This window comes from Podarcis muralis, chromosome 3 (assembly GCF_964188315.1).
Source record: "Podarcis muralis chromosome 3, rPodMur119.hap1.1, whole genome shotgun sequence".
Lineage (NCBI taxonomy): Eukaryota > Metazoa > Chordata > Lepidosauria > Squamata > Lacertidae > Podarcis > Podarcis muralis.
Window position 1 is genome coordinate 108,453,687 of NC_135657.1, and position 23,951 is coordinate 108,477,637.

At 44.1% G+C, this 23,951-nt stretch overlaps 1 protein-coding gene and 1 long non-coding RNA gene across 7 annotated transcripts in view; one reads left to right on the top strand and one right to left on the bottom strand.

Moving 5' to 3' along the window:
* Nucleotides 1-23,951, top strand: part of PAK5 (p21 (RAC1) activated kinase 5) — a 128,769-nt gene that overhangs the window by 50,305 nt on the left and 54,513 nt on the right. For 2 of the 6 annotated variants that reach the window (XM_028722215.2, XM_028722216.2), the window contains 2 exons: nt 18,356-18,437; nt 23,677-23,891. In XM_028722215.2, coding sequence (XP_028578048.1) covers nt 18,356-18,437; nt 23,677-23,891 — 297 coding nt within the window. Of the gene's footprint in view, nt 1-10,560; nt 10,778-18,355; nt 18,438-23,676; nt 23,892-23,951 lie in introns of those variants that run through there. The other 4 variants (XM_028722218.2, XM_028722219.2, XM_028722220.2 and 1 more) reach the window with 3 other exon arrangements.
* Nucleotides 8,245-10,507, bottom strand: LOC144327318 (uncharacterized). Its single transcript, XR_013392383.1, has 2 exons — nt 8,917-10,507; nt 8,245-8,713 (listed from the first exon to the last, which is right to left on the bottom strand). It is a non-coding gene; the product is annotated as an uncharacterized LOC144327318 (long non-coding RNA).

Below are 23,951 nucleotides of genomic sequence, written 5' to 3' on the forward strand. Positions count from 1 at the left end.
TCTGATTGGTCCACAGGAGCCACCCAATCCAGCTCCAGGTGGAAGTGAATCCACAACCTGATTGGCCTACAAGAGAATCCCGGAATTAGCCAATCACGTGGGGCCCATTGTGTAAATAATGTATATAAAGCAGACATTTCGGGGGAGCTTCCATTCCTCCTCACCACTATGATCTGAATAAAGAGCATGAAATCCACTCTCGACTCTGAGTTTATTTCAATGTGGAAATGTGGAGAACTGAAATTATGATTGGAAAATGAGAAACAGAGATAACCTAAATCAGAAGACAATGGCAGGGCCACATCCTGCAGCAGAGAAGGGGTAGGAGAAAGCAAGGAAGGATTCTCTGTTGAGTAGAACCCTCAGCACTTCAACATCTTCCTTGGGGTCCTCCTTTGAATGTTGAAAGCCCCAGGTGCTAGGACACATGGCTGCTAATGGATGCCAAACATTTTATTTATTCTTTAGCAAGACTTGGGGTTTATCCACCCTTCTTCATGTCCTGTAGCTTTCCCCTGGAGAAAACCTCAATTGGAGCAAATGACAATTTAGTGGTTTTTTTTCTGGATTGATGTTCGCTCGATTTAGAGCTAAGTAGGACACGGCAAGTGTAAGTGCAAATGAGCCCTTATGGGTAGATAGTTGTTTCAGTGTTTGCCCTTCTGTACGATATTTGTACGGTGGAGTATCTTTTCTATTTGTTTGGAAGAGTCACAGTCTGAATGAATAAAAAGTTAAGATACTCTCAAGGGCAGATAGCAGCTCATCAGAGTACAGAAAGAGATAGTTGTGGATTGATGGGAGCTGCTGTGTAACAGTGAGGAACAGTTATACTAATGCTGCTCACTTTTCAATGTGCCCCGGTTTTCGATTAGATGTGCCTTTGCTACAGCTGTGTTAACCTTTTCATGGTCTGTTGGGCCAAAAGCAAGTGTGGGCTTTGTTGCTGATTTCATCAATGAGAAAGACGAAAAATGTTTTGCGTGTCGAGGTCCCCAGGGCCACCCCAATAACTCACAAATCACACCAAATTTTTTGTTTAAGGTTTTTGGCACAATTTTGGCCACAACTTTATTAAAATACAAACATGTGAGTGGTTGCTTAGGCATTGGTTGCGACTATCTGCCCCCACTGTGGGGGACAGACTGACATTCTGCACGCCTGCGAAAGTCAGAAAAGGGGAATACACTTGGTGGTAGCGACGGAGCAGGGAACCTGCCCTCAGCCCTCCCCAAATGCAGCCAGGAGCTCTTGCAGTGGCCCGAGCCCCCTTGACAGGGTGGACAAGCAATAGTAAGCCCCCGATTCCTTTAATGGAATCCCTTGCAGCAGCAGCATTAGAGGGGCAGGCACTCAACCTACCAAGGGCAGGCACTCAACCACTGCCCCTCCACCAACCAAACCATAAACCAATGCCTAACCGCAACCTTACAAGTTGTGATGATTTGCTACGCAGTAGGCAAAAACCAAATGGCCCCAGCCAATCAGCCAGATAGACAAAATTCCTACTTCCCTGCCCCAATGGCAGACGACCCCATGACAGGCATAGCAAGGTCAAAGCGAACAACCCTAAATATGGGGGGGGGGACGGGCAATCCGATGCATGGGCGAAAAGAGGAAGCCCCAGCCCCGTGCAAGGAGTTTTAGCATTTCTGGCTGTCAATCAACAAATGGCAACATTAACTTCTTCCCAACAACAAGGGAAGCCCAATCGCATGAGTGGCCAATGATCAATTAGCCTGCCCCACAACTTTGGAGTGTCCTGGTGGCCCCCACCGCAACACGTGGGGAGAACACGCTTTAGCAGACAGAATATAGAGCAGGGGTCAGCAAACTTTTTCAGCCGGGGGCCGGTCTACTGTCCCTCAGACCTTGTGGGGTGCTGGACTATATTTTGAAGGGGGGAAATGAACGAATTCCTACGCACCACAGATAACTCAGAGACACATTTTAAATAAAAGCACACAATCTACTCATGTAAAAACACCAGGCAGGCCCCACAAATAATCCAGAGATGCATTTTAAATTAAAAAAAACATTATACTCATGTAAAAGCACACTGATTCATCTGTGGGCCAGATTTAGAAGGCGATTGGGCCGGATCCGGCACCCGGGCCTTAGTTTGCCTACCCATGATATACAGCTCCAAAATACAATGAAATTAGTGTGCACAATTAGAAACTCAGGAGATTCTTCTGACTAGTTAATATATGTAGGCAAACCTTTGGAGATAAAATGAAGCTTGGAAAGCCTAAATTGCAGGAGGCATGAATTTATATAATAGAGACTGGTTTCATTACATCTCTTTCAACTGGGATCGTAATACGCAATATGGATGTAACTGTCCGTATGTGGCAGGAATGGTGAAACCATGATGCCTGAAGATTTATGCAAGAGTGTTTGGCGAGACCAGCTCTACCATTAGATGTAGCGAGGCACCTCTTGTCCGATAGCTAACCTGCTCTGTGTTTATTAAGCTAGACTGCAGCATCACTTTTCAGATAAGTAAAAAATAATCAATGCAATGGTCACAATCAAACATAAAATGCAACGAAACTCCTATATATATTTTTAAAGTATGGAACTGAATTAAAATTGAAGTGAAAATTGCCCACCGCAAATTTCCACTGCAAAACGAATTTAATTCATTTTATTTGTTTGTTTATTTATTATTGCATTTATATCACATGTTTTCCCCCAAGGAACTAAAGGTGACACACATGCGTCCCCCTTTCCTCTTTACAGGAACTACTTTCAGGTGTAATTTGGAGATTTTTCAATCAATACATTAAATCAGTAAATCTGAATTAGTTCATTCAATGCACTGAGTTTACTGAATGCCCCACTAATTAACAGTCACCAAAAAAAAACCAAGTGCAACGTGTGACAATGGCCATAGCAGTTGGATTTTTTATAAAAACCTGTCTGTCTGAACAGTTCTCCACCTCCTCTACCATCAGTTTGTGTTATTACGTAAGCGGATCTTCATTGCATGTAGTCCCCCCCCCCAAATTAAGTTTTGCCATTCCTAAATACAATAAACTGTAATGCCAAAGGTTACACTGCCTAGATCCCATCTGACACTCAATGTTCACTGGTAGCTGAAACCAGGACCTAGATTCATCAGCTACGAGTGAACATTTAGTGCAAAATGTTGTTACAGGAAAAATCCGAGGGCTCCCTTGGACAAAACAAAGACACCAACCAGGATAACTTGGAGCAAAACAGCAGCCTGTAGGCTTGGCCTTTATTGAACTGATGCATCAGGGTGTTCCCCTCACTTGCAGGAGAGAGGAAAGACCCAGAAAAATAGTGTGCAAGGTCTTATAAAAACTTTTGAAATTCCCCTCCTCTAGGTCAAGCCCACCCCCAGAAACATCATGCATATATTACAGAAAGGAGGGGTTGAGGGAGGAGTTGGTGGTAACCTGAGTGTCTTGTCACCTGGCTGGTTCCTCCTTTCCCCCCTCCCCATGAGTCACTTCCAGGAGACAAAGGGGAGTTTGCAGTTTCCTGCCCCCTGAGGGAAGATCTGATCATTGTCCTTTGTTTCAGTCCATGCTGAATCCACTCCCATATGCAAGTTCTTGGTGATTTTGATTGTCTTCTGTCTGGGATCATCTGGGCAGGGCTCCTGCAGATGTGCTGAGATGGTGGAGGGATTATGGCTGACCAGGAATAAGTCACCCCCCTCTGATAGTCCTTGTCACATGGAGTAAAAAATGGAACAGTGCAAATCCGATGTATGGTTGATTTTCTATGAATTTATAACAGAAATGTGGCGTATGTAGTGTGTGAGTGTGAGTGTGTGTGAAGTTTGTGCAAACAGAATGATTGGGGTGGGGGGGTTCCTGCTACAGTTCCCCCCTTCGGAGATAAGATTGCAAAGGTGGCTACTTTGCAATCCTTTTCTCCGCACAATTTAAGGTGGTAAATAATAACCTGGTATTCTCCGTCCCAGATGTGTGTGTCCATGTGAACCTGAAAGGGACTTGGATGTCATGCTTCTTAAGGATATTTGCATAGAAATATAATGGTGTTACAGTGCACATAGTTAGACATAGGATATCATGTAAAATTAATATTTTGTTGCTCAGTTATTTGTGGCATTCTAGTACCTTGGAAGGGATATTTCCTCAATAGTGATCTATGCTTTACATTTAGGCAGGAAGGTCCACTAATGACTGAAAAGTGCAGTTTGCTTCCCCCCCGCCATTTGTGTGTTCTCAGGTGTCAAGGTAGCTCTTCTGTGGTCTCACATCGGCATGGTGTCGCAGTAGTGGCAATCCCTGGTGAACCCACTTAGGGCTTTCATATTTATCATGTAGCCTGGCACCCACCACAGCTGGCACAGGTTTCGGACACGTCCTGAGAGAAATGCCTTTGCCTTGGCCAAAATCCATGGGATTTCTTATTATTATTACAGGCTCTGGTCTTGCATCCTGGGAAGTTGCTCACTTGCACTTTAAGGACCAAAAAGCTAATTGCAGCCTGGATACACTTGCCCAATTCAAACTGAGTCCAATTTGAATTTATCTTGCCCCATGGTTCTCAACTTTTCAAACCAATCTGTTAAACCCATTCTTAAAGGGCACTTGTCCAAATAAGTCAATTTAACTCTATAAGGGATCATTCCTGCTAAACCAAAGCATTTGCACCTTCATGTATCTTATAAACTTCTCCTTGGTAAAGCAAGTTTTAGCACATTTTTAAAATGGACAGGGAAAGTTGGCAGAGTGCCAGGTGGGACAATGAAATGTGGTTATCTAAACATTGGACTACACAATAGTGTGAGCTATCAGAAAGTATAAAATGCATGAGAATTGGTGTGCAAGCAATAAGACATTAAACATAAAAATTACACACAAAAATACCCCCCCCCTTGTGGAAATAACACACTGTCAGACACATTTCAACATTCCTACATAACAACACTTAATACAAAACAAACTAATTAAATATCAGTTGCATATCTTGACACAATTGTGATCTTTTACGCATGTATCTTTTGAATCCTGGAGCACAGAGGCTTGAGTTTCAAAAGTGAGAAAATGTCCTTGCAATTCAACTCCTCCCCCCTTTGTCAGCCCCACTTCCCCTTCAGTCTATATCATTTTAAAGAGATAGCTGTGGCCACTTTGAAAACTCTGGTGTTGCAGGTCTTGTGATGGCGAAGAACTGAGGGGTTGTTGCTGCTTTTCATCATTGCACATCTGTAGAAGTGATATCCTGTAAGGGGGCAGGGTTTTTTTGGGGAGACTTAAAGACACAGTTAGACAAGGAAGGGGCAAAAGGCAAAAAGGATGTCCTCCAGTTTCCATGGGAAGCTGCAAATAATAACAAACTTAGCACATTAAGCATTTTATTCATTTCAATATTATTATCACATTTCCACATAATTACTGTTATTATCTGCTAAGTTTGTTTGCTTTCCTTCACTTAGTTTTTGTTGTTGTTGTTCTTTTCATATTATAAAATAAAAACTACTCCACATGTATAGAAAGAGAACTGTAAAAAATACAAAGGTTAAAAAATACAAAGAAAGCAAAAAATTAGATTACCAGTCAGATGAAAACAAACTTGACACAAAGACATCAGATTTAGAAAAGAATTATTATTAAATATATTATCAAACCCACGCAGATTACTACTAGACTGAAAGAAATGGGGAAACCATGGGGAAAAAACTTTAAATTCACCATGTGCTATCTGATAAAAGAACTTCATGAAACTGACTTTCAACATGTGATGAACATGTCCCCAAAGTAGAACACACAGATACAAAATGACCTATGAGGAACCAAAAATAAATAAATGCTAAGACACGCAATTTGTTTTCTTTTTTTTTTGTTTTTTGTTTTTTTTTGTTTTTAACCTGAAGTCACCTGAAGTAACTTGTTTTGGCATTCTAACAACCCAATGAAAAACTGATTAATAAATGAAAAACAGATTATTTGTAACCTAAAAAAGTGTCAGAGATAGAGGAAAATCAACTAATATAGCAGGGATTCAGACTTGTTTTGCTGAACAGAAAGAAAGTGACTGTTTGGCTTTAAGGGAAGAAAGACAAAAGAAATACAAATGCAATTACTTTTATAGAGTATTTAAATCACTGTTTGCATCCCCTCATTATCATTTGTGCTGTGGGAGAAAAGAAGGGACAAACAGTTTGTTAATGGGGTTCACATATCCTGTTAAAAGGGGAAATTATTTCATGTGAGAAGTCTGTCAGGAAATGCTGTTCTTAAAATGCATAGGCATATACACACACACAAAAAAAACTGTTATAAAATTTAAATCCCATTGGGGAGGCGAACTACTCAAGAGAGGAACTCACAGTGGGAGTGCTTTGATATTTACCTGTGAAAAGAAATCGGCATGTCAAGACCTGAAACCTGGCAACCTCTTGACCCTTGATGGTCCAGTACCCAACCCCTTTGTCTTAATTAGCCCCTGGAGCAAAAGACACATCAAGGATGATCTCCCCCAATGGTTCCAAGTTCTTTTCATAAGGAAATTTGGATAAGCTTCTCCCTGCAGGCAAGCTCTCAAAACCTCCTCTCTCCACCCTACAGTTCCCCCTCCTTCCTCTCTCTCTCTCTCTCTTTTTTTTTTTGACTGATCTAGCCTCTGTGTATGTGCAGAGTTCATGTCTCAGCAAACCTTTTATACTATTGAAAATGTTGCATCCTTTGGCTAAATTACCATTTGAATAAGGGAAGGGAAGGGTAAGGAGTAGATTTTAAAAAATAGGGTTAGATTTTAAAACAAAAAGGGGAAACTCAGCAATTCAAGTATTCACCAAAGCTAGCAATTGCAGCCCAAGCAAAGGACTGCTTCCTTTATGTACAGGAAAGGGCTAATATCCCTCTGGCTATTCGCAGAACAATGCCACGCCCTTATATATGGGGAAAATGGCCAGAGGATCAGAATTCATAGGATTTTTTCTTTATTATTTTTTTTTAACATTCTCAGCCATTTCAGCCTTACCATTTGCAGACAAAAAATATTATTATTATTATTAATATTATTATTTACTGCCCTTTATCTACAGGAATGGTCAAGGCTAATTCTACTTGATTATTCATTTGTATGTGCTTAAGCTTTGAGTAGACTTTTAAATCTGATTTTTAAATAGTAGACAAAATGATAAACACTGTAATCACTCAAATGCTTGATATTACCAGTTGGGCTTCACCTCTCACCTTTTAAAACTAAAGAGCAAAGCTAGGCTGAATTTCAGTTCCATTACCACACCAGAATTTAAGAATTACCCTCCAATGCTTGCAGACACATAGCCTTCCACACAGCTACAAATTGGGAGAGTTGAAAGGGGACCCTGGGGTCATCTAGTCCAACCCTCCAAAATATAGGGTTCACAGCAAGATTTCGCAGCAAGATTTGTACTACCAAAGAGGCATACACATTTAAGTACAGATTTACAGCTGGGAAAGGAAACATCTATGCTCATATCATGTACTAAGGAAGAGGAAAATAAAAGTACATAACTTTACACAGAACCCTTTTTGCAGATCTTAAGATAGTTTGAGTGAGTTTGAAATGATATTTAAGGAAGAAGTGAACAGTTTTCGTAAGATAGGGAGAGGATCTCTTATAAAGCACAGTTAAAGCAGCCCTAGATTTGATTTTTTACAGGGAATACACAAGTGTTGTCCCCTCCCCTCTTTGCAGTTTCCTTTAAAGGAAACTTACTCGGGAGTAAATTTACCTGGCACAGAAGTAAGAAGGGAGAAAACAACTGAAAGAGGCAGAGTGAAACAAGGGGGAGGGGGGCATTTTCTAACAAAAGAGGCCATGAAGTCTTATAGAGACTGATATCAGGAGCCTTACAATAACTCTTCTGTCAAACCAAATCAAAGTTAAAACTGGACTCAAATATTTTTTTCTTAGAATGAACACCATACTTTTATAGGCATATGCTTAATGAAATACATACACTGCATTTTAGCTTGAGAGCAGTTGTGCTCAACTAGGCTTTTGCAGCAGAAACATTAGGTTAACTTCTCCTTCCAAAATAGACTGGAGCAAACTCAAAAATTACAACAAAACATCATTTACCATTAGACTTAAAATCACCCTCCTCACTTAAAACTAGAAGAAAGAGGTGGGGTAATCCCCCTTTCAGAACACAAGTAGCACGTATACAGGATTTCACCACTTGGGAGGGAAACTCTCTTTTAGAGCCTCTCTCAAACAACAAACATTTGCACACTCCATTCTCCATTTTGTTTTGTTTTATAAGGCGCAACATGGCTTCCTTAGATTTAAGATTTTTTGAAGCAAGCTTGCAATTTAAAACTATGTGCATTTAAGAACATGGGCTGTTATTATATCTACTGCCTTCTGTGCACCATTAAGTTTACAGTTTCATGTTCCAGCTCTAGGCTACAGTTTAACAACACAAACTTGACCATTTTCCCCCCTTTATTTTATTTCTATTTTTTTCTCTAATTGGAGATGACAAGCTGGAGGGGCATATTAGAGTCCTCTCTTGGGCAAAAGGCTTCATGGAAGCTTTGTTGCCAGGAGGAGTCCAGCTAGGGTGTTTAGTGAGCTCCCATTCTCTCATATGTTAAAGATAGAGGGGTAGAGACACACACGAGGGAAAAGGGGTGACGGGAAGAAAGGGGAATAGAGAATATCCTCAGTATTCAGAATATCCTAGACTATCCCAGCTTTCACTTATCTTTTCCTCGGGACACCTGGCCCGAAATCCTTTACCTCGGGACACCTGGCCCGAAATCCTTTACCTCGGGACACCTGGCCCGAAAACCTTTACCTCGGGACACCTGGCCCGAAAACCTTTACCTCGGGACACCTGGCCCGAAAACCTTTACCTCGGGACACCTGGCCCGAAAACCTTTACCTCGGGACACCTGGCCCGAAAACCTTTACCTCGGGACACCTGGCCCGAAAACCTTTACCTCAAGCTAAGTTTTCCTTTTGAGTTGCTTCACGAGACTAACCCTAGTGTGGGGGCCCCAAATTGTGAACCTCCCGCTTTCCTCTTCCACAACAGCCTCCTGCCTAGCCTTTGGACTAAGTTCGGATTCCTTACTGAACGCCTGCGCAGTGCAGTGCCAGATCAGGACCCGAGAAAACAAAGTTTTGAAAGGAAACAAATGACCTTGCGTTCTCACGTACCCGGGTCATCCCTAACAAAGGTCGCCAGGCAGGAGGGGTAGCTTCATTTGCATAAACAGGGATAGCAGAGAGAGGTTTGTAGGGACGCCCCTGGACGACTCCGAAAAAGGACGTCAGAGAAACAATAAGCACCACGTTCTCCTGGCCACACTCCGAGAGGAAAACGGGGGAGAAAAAGGAGAGAGAGATTTGTAGGGGACGCCTCTGGCCGACTCCGAAAAAGGACGTCAGAAAAACAATAAACACCACATTTTCCTGGCCACACTCCGAGAGGAAAACGGAGAGAGAGAGAAAAGGAGATTCAGGATTTGTAGGTGTAACGTTGGAAATAAAGGAGAAAAGTCCGGCTGTTGTGGAGACGTTACTTTCCACCCCCCTCCCAATGTATTTACTTCAAAACCATACTCACGTCCGTTGATGTCCCTCGCGGATCCCGGGATCCTTTTCCTTAGCCGGCTTGACCTTGCCTTTGCTTCCCCTGGTTGGGCTTTTGGTGACGGTTGATTACCGCCCGCAAAGAGAAGGCAGGGAGAGGAAGAAGGATCCCTGGGCTAAGGTTGCCCAGTGGCGCCTGATCCCCTCTATCTCCCCTCTCACCTTTGCAGGAGAACCAAGTGTCCCTGAGAATGGTCGCCAACTGTTACAGGAAAAATCCGAGGGCTCCCTTGGACAAAACAAAGACACCAACCAGGATAACTTGGAGCAAAACAGCAGCCTGTAGGCTTGGCCTTTATTGAACTGATGCATCAGGGTGTTCCCCTCACTTGCAGGAGAGAGGAAAGACCCAGAAAAATAGTGTGCAAGGTCTTATAAAAACTTTTGAAATTCCCCTCCTCTAGGTCAAGCCCACCCCCAGAAACATCATGCATATATTACAGAAAGGAGGGGTTGAGGGAGGAGTTGGTGGTAACCTGAGTGTCTTGTCACCTGGCTGGTTCCTCCTTTCCCCCCTCCCCATGAGTCACTTCCAGGAGACAAAGGGGAGTTTGCAGTTTCCTGCCCCCTGAGGGAAGATCTGATCATTGTCCTTTGTTTCAGTCCATGCTGAATCCACTCCCATATGCAAGTTCTTGGTGATTTTGATTGTCTTCTGTCTGGGATCATCTGGGCAGGGCTCCTGCAGATGTGCTGAGATGGTGGAGGGATTATGGCTGACCAGGAATAAGTCACCCCCCTCTGATAGTCCTTGTCACATGGAGTAAAAAATGGAACAGTGCAAATCCGATGTATGGTTGATTTTCTATGAATTTATAACAGAAATGTGGCGTATGTAGTGTGTGAGTGTGAGTGTGTGTGAAGTTTGTGCAAACAGAATGATTGGGGTGGGGGGGTTCCTGCTACAATGTCATGCTTTGTCATCAACATCTTTCAACTCCAACGAAGGATAATATTTGCAGCAGGGACTAGGCAAGTTTGTATCATTGTTCTGTGCTTATCTCATGCTGAGCAGTCAGCAACCTTAAAGCAGATGAAGGGGAGGAAAATTAGAGCCTGTAGCACTCATCTGGTGTATTGAGCAGAGGCCACAGAGAGAATACTTGGAAGCAAGAGATGTTCAGAAATGGTTGCCCCCCAGATTGTTCTGTGCTTGGATGCTGTTGCGCTTTGGGAGGTGAGTGAAACAAACAAACAAAAATCAGCAGTTCTTATGCACAAATCCGTATTGGCTTGCATTTGATGTCTTGTCTGTAGATTAATTAATTTCTCAGATTCAGCAGTATTCAAGGGTCTGGTGTGCTTGCTACGTTAAGGCAAGTGAGAGCTGGTCTTGCATTTATTTTATTTTTTGCTTGAGCAGGGGACATCAGGCTTTCCTCCTGCTTAACAAGTAAGGCTTCTCAGGTAGTAAAAAGTAAAGGTTGTGGCCAGCTGCTTTCTTTGTCCCCTTAAGACTGTAGTCCAGAATAATTCCTGAAAGGCTTACAGGTGTTAACGGAGAAATATGAGGGCCCCCTTGGACAAAAAACAAGGACACCAGCCAGGAATACCAGAGCAAAACAGCAGCCAGTAGGCTTGGTCTTTATTGAAGACTGTCGTGACAGGACTCCCACCTGCCACAAGGTGAAACGAGATGGAAGCCCTGAACAAAAGAGAACCCAAACTTTTATTAGCTGCTAATCCCCATGTTACACCCCCCAACTACATCACTAATACATCATGATTACATCATGAAAGTGGAGGTCTGGTGGCAGTAATCTGAGCATCCTGGACCCTGCCCCATGGTTCCCCTTGCCTTCCACCAAGCACCCATCAAGTGTAACAAAAGAGATATTTACATTTCCCTGTTTCCCAGCCAAGTTAATCACACCCTTTTGTCTTCATCTGGGTTTGTTATTACTGGAATGGCTACCTGTCTGGCGCTCAGGTATCAGGGTGCCAGGAATTATCACTCAGGCAGAGGGGCTGCTGTGTAGCTGAGCTCACATGTCTATATGAATTTCTGAAGTTTTCCCAGTGAGCCAGTACACACACACACACACACACACACACACACACACACACACAAACAGTAGTACCTCGGGATGTACCTCGGGATGTGAACGGGATCCATTCCGGAGCCCCGTTCGCATCCTGAAGTGAATGCAACCCACGTTCATGCATCTGCGCCTGCGCGTGTGCGGGTCACGTTTCGCTGCTTCCGTGCATGCACGTGACGTCACTTTGACAGTTTGCGCATGCGCACGCGGCGAAACGCAGAAGTAACACGCTCCGTTACTTCCGGGTCGCCACGGAGGCAACCCGAAAATTCTTAACTTGAAGCACATTTATCCCGAGGTATGACTGTATATATATTTATCAGTGAATTGTTACATTTGGTATTGTGCAGCAAAGGCCCTTTGAACAGATAGGAAGAAACTGTGATGAAGTGTTTTGTGGGGACAAATCACAAAAGTCACAAAAGTGATTGTGCTGATTTTGGTAGTGGGCTGCATGTGCATGATATCTGCTGGAGGCGCAACACCCCCCCCCCCCCCAATCTATACATAAATTCCTGCAACACAGGTAACTTTCCCTGTTGCAAGTGTCTCATAGAATTGTAGAGTTGCAAGGGACCCTGCTGTCATCTAGTTCAATTAACCTCCTGCAATGCTCAAATCTCAGCTGACGCATCCCTGACAGATGGCTGTCCAACCTCTGCTTAAAAGCCTCCAAGGAAGGAGAGTCCACAACCTCCCAGGGGAGTCCGTTCTACTGCCAAACAGCTCTTACTGTCAGAAAGGTCTTCTGGATGATTAGTGGAATCCCCTTTCTTGAGCGAGCCAGTGTGGTGTAGTGGTTAAGAGCGGTAGTCTCGTTATCTGGGGAACCGGGTTCGTGTCTCCACTCTTCCACATGTAGCTGCTGGGTGACCTTGGGCTAGTCACACTTCTCTGAAGTCTCTCAGCCCCACTCACCTCACAGAGTGTTTGTTGTGGGGGAGGAAGGGAAAGGAGAATGTGAGCCACTTTGAGACTCCTTCGGGTAGTGATAAAGCGGGATATCAAATCCAAACTCTTCTTCTTCTTCTTCTTGAAACCTGAACACATTGGTTTGAGTCCTGTCCTCTGGAGCAGAAGAAAACAAGCTTCCTCCAACTTCCATGTGACAGTCCATTAGATATTTAAATATGACTATCATAGCTCCTCTCCTCCAGGTTAAACATATGCTCTTAAAGGATTAGGGACATGGGTGGTGCTGTGGTCTAATTGGCTGAAACTCTTGGGCTTGCCGATCAGAAGGTTTGAATGCTGCTCCAAGTCAACAGGGATAGCTAACATGGTGCCATCCAAAGGGTGTTAGACTACAACTCCTATCATCCCTGGGACGCAGGTGGCACTGTCGTCTAAATCACTGAGCCTCTTGGGCTTGCTGATCAGAAGGTCAGCAGTTTGAATCCACACAACAGAGTGAGCTCCCATTGCTCTGTCCCAGCTTCTGCCAAGCTAGCAGTTCGAAAGCATGCCAGTGCAAGTAGATAAATAGGCACCGCTGTGGCAGAAAGGTAAATGGCATTTCCTTGTGCTCTGACTTCCGTCACGGTGTCCCGTTGTGCCAGAAGCGGTTTAGTCATGCTGGCAACATGACCCAGAAAGCTGTCTGTGGACAAACGCCAGCTCCCTCAGCCTGAAAGTGAGATGAGTGCTGCAACCCTATAGTTGCCTTTGACTGGACTTAACCGTCCAGGGGTCCTTCTCCCCCCCTTTTTATACCTTTAACTTAAAGGATTCCTGGGAGGCTTATATTACTAGATCGCTCACTGTGATAATTTTACACAAGACAAAGCTGCAACTGTTTTGTTTTGTTTTTAAAAAATGCAAAATAGATGCTGGTCTGGGAAAACATGCAAACTATGTTTAGCAAAGCAAGTAACTTTGCAAAGCAGTTCATTTGTAGAAGAGATAACAGGCACTTCCAAACAACCTGTTTGTTGAGCTATCACCCTGATTTGTTTTGCAGAAAGGTTAGATGACCACTGGCTATTTAAGGAGCATGTGTTCTGATTTGTATGCAGGAAGATTAGATGAGTCGTGCAAGATACAAGTTGCACCACACTTCCCAGTGCATTTCTGTAACACTTTCCTTATCACAGAAAGACCAATATTTAGGGGAAGTGGGTATGTTGCACAAGATCTCCCAATCAACTTTAATTGCACAGCTTGGATTTGTTGGTTTGTGGGATTGAATCACACCCAAAAATAGAGACAGTCTGGAAGCACCAGTGTGACAGTTTTCTAATTTTGCTCCATACACAGGTGTGTGTGTGTGTGTGTGTGTGTGTGTGTGTGTTGTAGAAGTGGGATTGGCAGGGGCACACACACCAGCACGGGCCATCCTAGAAGACTAATCCAATTGCATTCTTTAAGCTGTGCACCATGTAGCACAAAATGTTGAATTGGCTGCATCAATATGGGCAGGTTCACACCATAGATTTGAAGCATGTGTAAAGCACATGGCTTCTCCCCGCAAATCCTGGGAAACTGTAGCTTGTTAAGGTTGTTAGAAATCTTGCCTGAGGTAAAACTACACTTCCCAGGATTCTTTGCACATGCTTTAGATGTACGGTACAGATTTGCCCTGTGACTTCTGGAAAGACCTGATTGAGAGATACCTCCATGAACCTTGATGTATGCTTCAAAACATTCTGTGCTGCCTTGTGGAAAGTCCCACTGACCAAAGAAATGGGAATTTGCTCTGCTCACTGTGTTTCTATGAAAAAAACATGGTATTTTGTCTCACTTCGATGTGACTTGAATCCTTGAAATGTTGCAGGCGGCACCGACTGCGTTGCTCATAGTATACTGCAATCAGGATTATGGAGACTGTTGTGTACATAGGATGATGCCAGATCCAGATGATTTTTATACTTCTTCTGCCCCTTGATCCACATATTCTTTGTTAGCATCACTCTATAATTTGCTTTCATTGCAGGCAGCATTCATTTCTTGGCTATTTAAGAAATGGTGCTTAATTACGATTGGCACTCTAGGAGAGATGCAGCTGAGTATACTGGACATTTTGCAAGATGAACATCTTGGCTTGGCTTTAGAGGACCATTGAAACCGAACAGCATTGTGCGATCCTTTCGGCTGCAATTTTGTAAATTATCCAGAACACATAGCATCAGGGTCCTCTGCAGATATAAAGCCAGTGATTTCAGTGGCGCTCTGCCAATTTTCATCAGCTGGGCATCATTAATAGAGAAGATGCAGTCAGAGTAAATTTTCAAGATTTTTTTTTTTTTAACAGCTTGAATGCGGGGCAAATTGATTTCACACTTCTGCTGCAACTATAAGATCTTCGTTCCAATTAGAGAAAGGCTCAATTAATGCTAATACATTTCATTAATGTAGAAATAAATTTCAGACTTTTGGTTCAGATTTTTCCCTTAGGCAACTGCAAACATGTATTCATTACTCCTTTCACCCATCTTTCTCCCCTGATAAATCACCACCATCTCTGTCCTTGACACGTCAGTATCATTGACAACATTTCCTCTTCTAATACAGACCAGAGGAAAATGGTAATTTACTTAACTGGCTCAGCAACTGTATTTTGTTATGCTGGACACAACACTGTGTAGAGACTTTGTTCTGGGGATAGCCTTTTCAAAAAGAGATGCGAGCTATTTTGTGAGTCTGTGTTGGACCAGAGACTGTGGGCACACTCACACCACAGAATTAAACTGGCTTACTGATCAGTTCCTCTTCCCAGGGAACTCTGGGAATTGTAGGAATATCCTATTATTCCCAGCACTCATAGCAAACTACAGCTCCCAGGCATGGAGGTGGAGGCTCAGCTGATTGAATGTTCTTTCATGCAAAAGCTTCTCTGCACACAGAAAATGAGATATCAGGGGGGCGTTTCTAGTTTAACCTTTGTCCTGACATGCTAGTTTTCTCTCTGTGTGTGGTGTTGCGGAAAACTATATGGAAGAGAATTCAGTAATGCTCCTCCAGTTTATTGAGCATCCACCCTGATTTGCTTTTGCAGACACTAAGGTCCAGCACCGAGGGGCTTCTGGAGGTTCCCTCACTGCGAGAAGGGAAGTTACAGGGAACCAGGCAGGGGGCCTTCTTGGTAGTGGTACCCGCCCTGTGGAACACCCTCCCACCAGATGTCAAAGAAATAAACAACTATCTGACTTTTAGAAGACATCTGAAGGCAGCCCTGTTTAGGGAAGCTTTTAACATTTGATGAATTATTGTATTTTAATATTTTGCTGGAAACCACCCAGAGTGGCTGGGGAAACCCAGCCAGATGGACGGGGTATAAATAATGTTGTTGTTGTTGTTGTTGTTGTTGTTGTTGTTGTTGTTGTTGTTGTTGTTGCAAAGCTTACACAGAGGGTTCTGGTCTTTCCTGAGCATTCATTCTGATTTGCAACTAGCATTCATCTTGAATTCATCCTGATTTACTTGTGTGGTGGCAGCAGAGCATTGTAATCAGAGCCATCTTTCCCATAGGGCTTAGTGGTGCATCGCGCCAGGGCACCAGCCTCTCAGGGGTGCCCCAGAGAGTGAGGGAGCTGCGCGGCTTTGCTGGCAGCCTCCCCTTTCCCTGGACCACCATATGGCTGGTGGGTGTGCAGCTAGCCTCCCAAGCCTCCGCAGGAGGAGAGCGATCCTGGCAGAGGCTTAGGATGGAAGCTGCGCCCCGCCTACTATATGGCTGGCATGCATGCAGCTTCCTTCCCAAGTCTCTGCGGGGATTGCTCTCCCACAGTGGCATGGAGGAGAGTTGCGCCTCCGATGGCTGGCAGTGCACAGATTCACTCTCCCCCCCCCCCACTATCCATGGTAATTTGGGGGTGCTGGGCTGATACTTGCACCCCAGTGCCACATCTGCTAAAGATGGCCCTGATTGTAATCCACTTTATTTGTGCAAAACAACTTTTATAGTCGTATAGGCTAGTCCATTAGGGCAAATCCAATGCCCCACCCAGCTGCTTGCTTTCATATTCCATCTGGCCCAGAAGGTGGCACTGAATGTCAGCGTCCTCCTCCTTAGTCTCAGAGCTACCATGATTGAACTCAGTGAGGAGGAGAATGGGGGGAGAGCTAGAATTGGTTGGGTCTGCCTGCCATTGGCTCCGCCTCAGCCTACTGTTGACCTCCCTTCCCTCTGCCTAATAATAATAATTATAATAATAATATATTACTTATGCCACACCCATCTGGCTGGGTTTCCCCAGCCACTCTGGGCAGCTCCCAACAGAAAATTAAAAACACAATAGAATATCAAACATTAAAAACTTCCTGATACAGGGCTGCCTTCAAATGTCTTCTAAAAGACTGATAGTTGTTTATTTCCTTGACATCTGATGGGAGGGCATTCCACAGGGCAGGTGCCACTACCGAGAAGGCCCTCTACCTGCAAGTCCCAAGAGGTATCATTCACAACTTAAAGCCCTCCAGAAAAGCATTGGAAGTCTGGAGATGACCCAAGCCCCCGCCTACAGTCTGAAATGGTCCAAGCGCAGATATGGGTTGGACACATGAGTGAGAACAAGGCCTACTTTATACTGGTGTGCAGTGGTGGAGGAAGGGGGCACAGGTACCATCCTGGGGAAGGAGTGACATCATCGTGGGCGGCCGCCTCCCCCTCGGGATACTCGAGTTGGCAGGCGCCGCCACATTGGGATGACGCTCACACTGGCAGGCACCTACCCAGTTGGGACGATGGCTCACATGGGCGAGCGCCTACCACTTGGGACTCTCGCACGTGCGACATGCCACACCCCCACGTGTGGCATGCCTGGAAACGATGCCTTATGAGAAACGGCTAAGGGAGCTGGGCATGTTTAGCCTGGAGAAGAGGAGGTTAAGGGGTGATATGATAGCCATGTTCAAATATAGAAAAGGATGTCATATAGAGGAGGGAGAAAGGTTGTTTTCTGCTGCTCCAGAGAAGCGGACACGGAGCAATGGATCCAAACTACAAGAAAGAAGATTCCACCTAAACATTAGGAAGAACTTCCTGACAGTAAGAGCTGTTCGACAGTGGAATTTGCTGCCAAGGAGTGTGGTGGAGTCTCCTTCTTTGGAGGTCTTTAAGCAGAGGCTTGACAACCATATGTCAGGAGTGCTCTGATGGTGTTTCCTGCTTGGCAGGGGGTTGGACTCAATGGCCCTTGTGGTCTATTCCAACTCTATGATTCTATGATTCTATGCCACGCCCCCACCGCCACAGGTACTGAAGCCCCTTCCTCCACGACTGCTGGTGTGATTCCCCTGGAGTGGCGGTTCCATGTTTACTGGATACCATTGGCATGCTTCCCCTCCTGCCTTGGCTACTCAGTTGCATCACTGGTGTAGATTTGTGTCATGTAGTGGGACAAATGACTACTGGGAGAATAAGAGAGCCAGGAGGCACACAGCATGTGGGGAATTGGAAACCAGAGTACTGATGTGAGCAGCACCTGACCCTTCACTGGCTGTCAGCCAGGAAGCTAATACAGGGCTCACTTTTTCCCAGCGAGTGCTGTTTTAGAGGCTCTGTAATGTCAGCTGATGCATGAAAATAGGAAATACAAAAGTGGCTTTCATTGTGCGGGAGGCGGTGGAGCATTGTTCCTCAAATGACAACAGTGTTTCTCTAGTTACCCTTTGCCAGCGTTTACTCTTTCTGTACAAGCCCACATTGTCTTTGATGGTGTGTGTTTTTTTTTATTTTATTTAGTTTTATTTATTTCATTGTGCATCTCTATTAGATGTTTCTCATGGGCCAACCATCCCAAGAAACCCTGCTGTGCTGTGGTGTGACCAGTGAAGGCATTTTCGACAATAAACAAGGTATTGTGTGCTTTGGAAGAAACATTGACAATGGCAAAGCCCAGATGGCTTGGAACCGTTTCAATGGTTTCTTCTTGCTGTATTAGTGCATAGATTTCAATAACTGTGGTGGCTGCGGGGCGGGAATGGCCAACTCAGAAGACATTTGGAGCATAGCTGGGAACATCGACCGAACTCAAAACAGGATGCACTGCAGCCATTTGCAGAGGGTCTTCATGTATGCACATGAACATGGAAGGAGATGGATTGTCCTTTCTGGTCCTCACCAAAACCATCACATATTTGAGGTGCTGTATGTATCTAAACCAAAGGAGGCATTTGTCTTTGTGCTAAGGCAGGGTTTTCCAAACTTGGGCATCTAGCTGTTTTTGAACTACAACTCCCACCACCCCTAGCTAGCAATTTGTGGAAATATGCAGTTTTCTGAATTTTGTGACGCAGTTCTCCAGCCAAGTTGAAAGCACCTACTGGGGTAAAATGTGCATTAAAATTCATGCACAGTAGTGAACACTACATGCAAAAATGCATTTTATCTCGGGAAACTGCTTAGCAATAAGGTGTATATTAGGCTGCAGTACATATAAAATGTGTATTAGGAGAGATGTTCGCTAAAATGCAGATTAGTTTTCCTGAGGACTTTTAAAATCATCATCATCACAAACTGATGTGGTAATATGGAGAGCTGAACTTAAGATGGGGGAAATGATAACCCAAAATTGACAGATTCTCCCACCCCTAAAAAAGGTAAAATGTAAAGGACCCCTGGACAGTTAAGTCCAGTCAAAGGCGACTATGGGGTTGCACCGCTCATCTCGCTTTCAGGCCGAGGGATCTGGCGTTTGTCCACAGACAGCTTCCGGGTCATGTGGCCAGCATGACTAAACCGCTTCTGGCACAATGGGACACCATGATGGAAACCAGAGCGTACAGAAATGCTGTTTACCTTCCTGCCGCAGCGGTACCTATTTATCTACTTGTACTGGCATGCTTTCGAAATGCTAGGTTGGCAGGAGCTGGGACAGAGCAACAGGAGCTCACCCCGTCATGCAGATTCGAACCACTGACCTTCTGATTAGCAAGCCCAAGAGGCTCAGTGGTTTAGACCACAGCGCCACCCGCTCCCCTACTCTACCAACACCATGTGGCATGCATAGGAAATTTCCCCTTATATTAGAATCTCAAGTCAAACAGTGAACAAAGTGGTTAGTGTGGGTGTATTTTCAGAAGTAAGGAACATACTGAAAAATGTTTAAGCCTTGAAACTGAAAGGTCTATATTTAAGTCATGTTTTACCTATGCGAACACATTGACATATAACCCTGCAGCTATGTACTATCCCCTTTCACTTTTAAAGATTTCTTCCTGCTGTTATCCCAGCATGCACGACCTTGCTGTAAAATACAACAGACTTATTTAAACTGGCAAGTAAATCAGTCTGTTTCGGATGTAATAGTATTAAGTTATGGGTGTGCACCGTATTACTTGTGAAATACAGTGCAATTTACATTATTGTACAGAAATAATATCACCTATTACAGTTAATTTAGCAGTGACAGGTTTATAGAGTGCTGGAAGGTGAAATTCAGTTTAGATTTGGGTTCTTTTCCCCTTATTATTGCTGTGAGCCAAAGACAAATTGCAATGCATTAACAGAACTGGTACCATTGGTTTTTACCTGGCTCTACTTTTTCAGGGTTGTATGGTGTCAGTCAGCTGATGGTATGAATTCCATCAACAGAACTTGGAAGGCTTGTGGGACCCTTCAGGGCAGACTGGGGGGCAGGGACTGTAGGTGGAGGGTGAATCCCCCAAAATTGCTTCCCTCTCCATTCCACTGACTTTCAGCTGAGCGACACTGTTGGTTGGATACAACCTTCAGAACAGTTTATCTCCTAGATAGAAAATGACTGATCACACTGCTGAGTTGCTTAAGATGCTTTTGCATACACCTGAGTCAGCTTTGGCCTACTGAATGATGTGGAACAAATCAGGGTGGGCAGAGCTCCATGCCAATACACTTCATGAGCCAATCGCTCAGTGAACTACAATGCTCAAGGGTGAAGTCTATAGTAATGGCTAGTAGAAAACCATTCATCGTTCAGCCCGGACACTGAGGTCCAGCTCCAAGGGCCTTCTGGCTGTTCCCTCCCTGCGAGAAGTGAGGTTACAGGGAACCAGGCAGAGGGCCTTTTCAGTAGTGGCACCCGCCCTGTGGAATGCCCTCCCATCAGATGTCAAGGAAATAAACAACTATCTGACTTTTAGAAGACATCTGAAGGCAGCACTGTTTAGGGAAGTTTTTAATGTTTGATGTGTTATCGTGTTTTTAATATTATGTTGGGAGCTGCCCAGAGTGGCTGGGGTATAAATTATGATTATGATTATGATTATGATTATTATTAAGCATACCTGTGCTCAGGTGGGTCTGCTAGCCTCTGAAGTGAATTAAGACTAAATGCTAACTAGGATTGCTTTATTGTTTTCTGTATTCTACCAAAGTTTTACCCAGAAGAGATATTAATTAGGAAATATAAGGGGAAATTAGCAACGTGTAATAACAAATAATCAGATAGCATCTAATGAAGACTTTGCAAGGTATAGTGGAATAATCCTTTGCATGTTTCCTCATAATCATCCCATGGAGTTTTGTAGTGCTTAATCCCAAGGTCTTCTTCTTCTTCTTCTTTGGTGATCACTCGTAGCTGAGTAAGATTGTCTTCCGTAAACAAGGTTTTAACAATGAGTCCGTAAGTGACTGTGGAGGCCAATTCGATGCAATGCATGGAACTGCATTGTAAGGCAGGAATTTTGCAGGAACCCATTTTTAGGCTGCAATCCTAAGCATACTCACCAGACGGTAAGTCTGATTGAATTTAGAGGGATTTACACCTAAGTAAACATGCTTGGGATTGTACCATGTGCCATTCATAGTTGTTGGGTTTTTTAAACCAAATCTGCAGGGTTTATGACACCATATTTATATGGAATTTCTTGGGGTGTTTTTCAAGCAGCTTTTGATTAAAGCTCCAAGATCCTGTAGGTTGCGTCCCCACCCCCTCCAGATCATCTGAATTACTTTCTTCTGTGCAGCAAAAAGAAAGGGGTTTTAAAGGAAAGTTCACTGGAATTCTCCACTGCTTTGTTTAATACAACAGCGGGTGCACTGTATCTTAGGTGTCATTTAATGCTTGTATTCCAAAGGAAAATACTAAGATTGGATGGATGGATTGGCAGGTTGATTGGATTTGTCCCCTGCGTGCTTCTTGCTGAAGTGATCTGCTTCAATGCACACCGTGACCTAGCTCACAATTTCGACTATAATTAATTCAATGCCCTTTCCCCAATCAGGCAATTAGGGCTCTGACCCACAATCGGAGAGCACGGGAGGAAAGCAATCAGATTATCACTTTGCTACACAGCAGGTCAACTCAAGCTTCATTCCGATATGCTTGGAGGATTATTCAAATTGTCCCTTAACATACCCAAGAACTCTGTTTAAAAAGCAGCTAGCCAAGGGGCGGCTAACTGAGTAAAAGAGACCATTGAGGCCGAAGGATCCGAAGCAATCAAAACTAAATAAATATTTCCGCGCGACGTTTCTCCTTGCAGACTGTAACAACCTGACGGCGGTAAAGCCTGCAGAATTTCAAGTGGCTGAAAATGAGTGCTTCTTCATTTGTATGAGTTAAATTGAGAATTTCTGTCTCTCTGGTGGTCTTTTTTTCTGTTTGGCATACTGTGTGTAGGAACCCATACTTCTGTATATAGGTAAAGGTAAAGGGACCCCTGACCATTAGGTCCAGTCGTGGCCGACTCTGGGGTTGCGGTGCTCATCTCGCTTTATTGGCCGAGGGAGCCGGTGTACAGCTTCCGGGTCATGTGGCCAGCATGACTAAGCTGCTTCTGGCAAACCAGAGCAGCACATGGAAATGCCGTTTACCTTCCTGCCAGAGTGGTACCTATTTATCTACTTGCACTTTGAGGTGCTTTCAAACTGCTAGGTTGGCAGGAGCAGGGACTGAGCAATGGGAGCTCACCCCGTTGTAGGGCTTCGAACCACTGACCTTCTGATCAGCAAGTCCTAGGCTCTGTGGTTTAACCCACAGTGCCACCCGCGTCCCACTTCTGTATATACTGTAGATGAAATGGTTGGTGGCTGATGCAGATGACATTTCTTTTTAATATATATAATAAAGCAGTTACAAAAGATGGCAGATAAGAATTCAGAAGCTAAAAAGGCAAGGGGATTAAGAGAAAGGTCTTCATACATTGACAGAAGGCCATCAGAAAGGGGATCTAATCCGCTTCCTTAAGGAAGAGAGTTCCATAGCCTGAGCGCAACCTTCCCGCCACCGTTTAATATAATTCAGTGTATCTTCTTTAGATATTGATCATAGTGGTTACAATAATGGGCAGTGTCAGAGGGTGGACTGGGGAGGGGGGCAAACAAGGAGCTTGCCTTCCATTTACCCCCATTGCTGTCATTAACTTATCCTGATTTTTTTGCCCGTTCCAAAGTCTTAACATGAAGGACACAACACATCCACCCACTTTGCCGTTTCTGTGTGTGTGTGTGTGTTTCCCCCCTGGTGCTGCCACTAGTTACAATCTCAATTTAACAGATGGGGACAAGTTGTAGAATAAGGGGGATTGCCTTTCCTTGGGTTCACTAAACATGCACTTTGAGGTGCTTTCGAACTGCTAGGTTGGCAGGAGCAGGGACTGAGCAACGGGAGCTCACTCCGTTGTGGGGATTCATTTTCTCCCCCAGCTTGGGGTAGCTTGCTCTGAGGTCACAGAAGGAAGCCTGCAATCCAAGATGAATGGAGCTGGCATTAAACCCAAGATGAGCATGCAAACATGTGCAGGGCCATTGATTTCAATGGGTCTTCTCTGATCATTACTAACACTGAATATTGCCCATATTCAATGAAACTCAATGAAACCATTCTTTTTGGCTGTTCTCCTGGTGTGAAAACAATTTGTTGCAAAATGTCTTTCAGATATTTTAATATTGCTACCTTAAATTCTGGTGCTGTCCATAATTCAGATTTCTCCACAAAGAGCCTGGCGGCATCTGAAAGGCTTGACGTTTTTTCACGACATCATACACATTCTATCATAGGCATGGAGCCTTATCAATTTCTCGTTTTCAACCGTTTCACCCAGTATGGCAAATTATGCTTGAATGACTTAAAATATTTCAGCGCCAAGGTAATATTCTCCTTTGTCCTCGCAGGTTTTTCCACCATGTTTGGAAAGAAAAAGAAAAAGCTTGAAATTTCCGGCCCTTCAAATTTTGAACACAGGGTACACACTGGATTTGATCACAGAGAACAGAAGTTCACCGGACTACCTCAACAGTGGCATAGTTTGCTAGCGGACACAGCAAACAGGCCGAAGCCTATGGTGGATCCTTCATGCATTACCCCAATCCAACTTGCTCCAATGAAGGTAAGCAGATTATATTTATTGAAATTGAAATACTTTATTGTCACTTGTACAACTTGTATA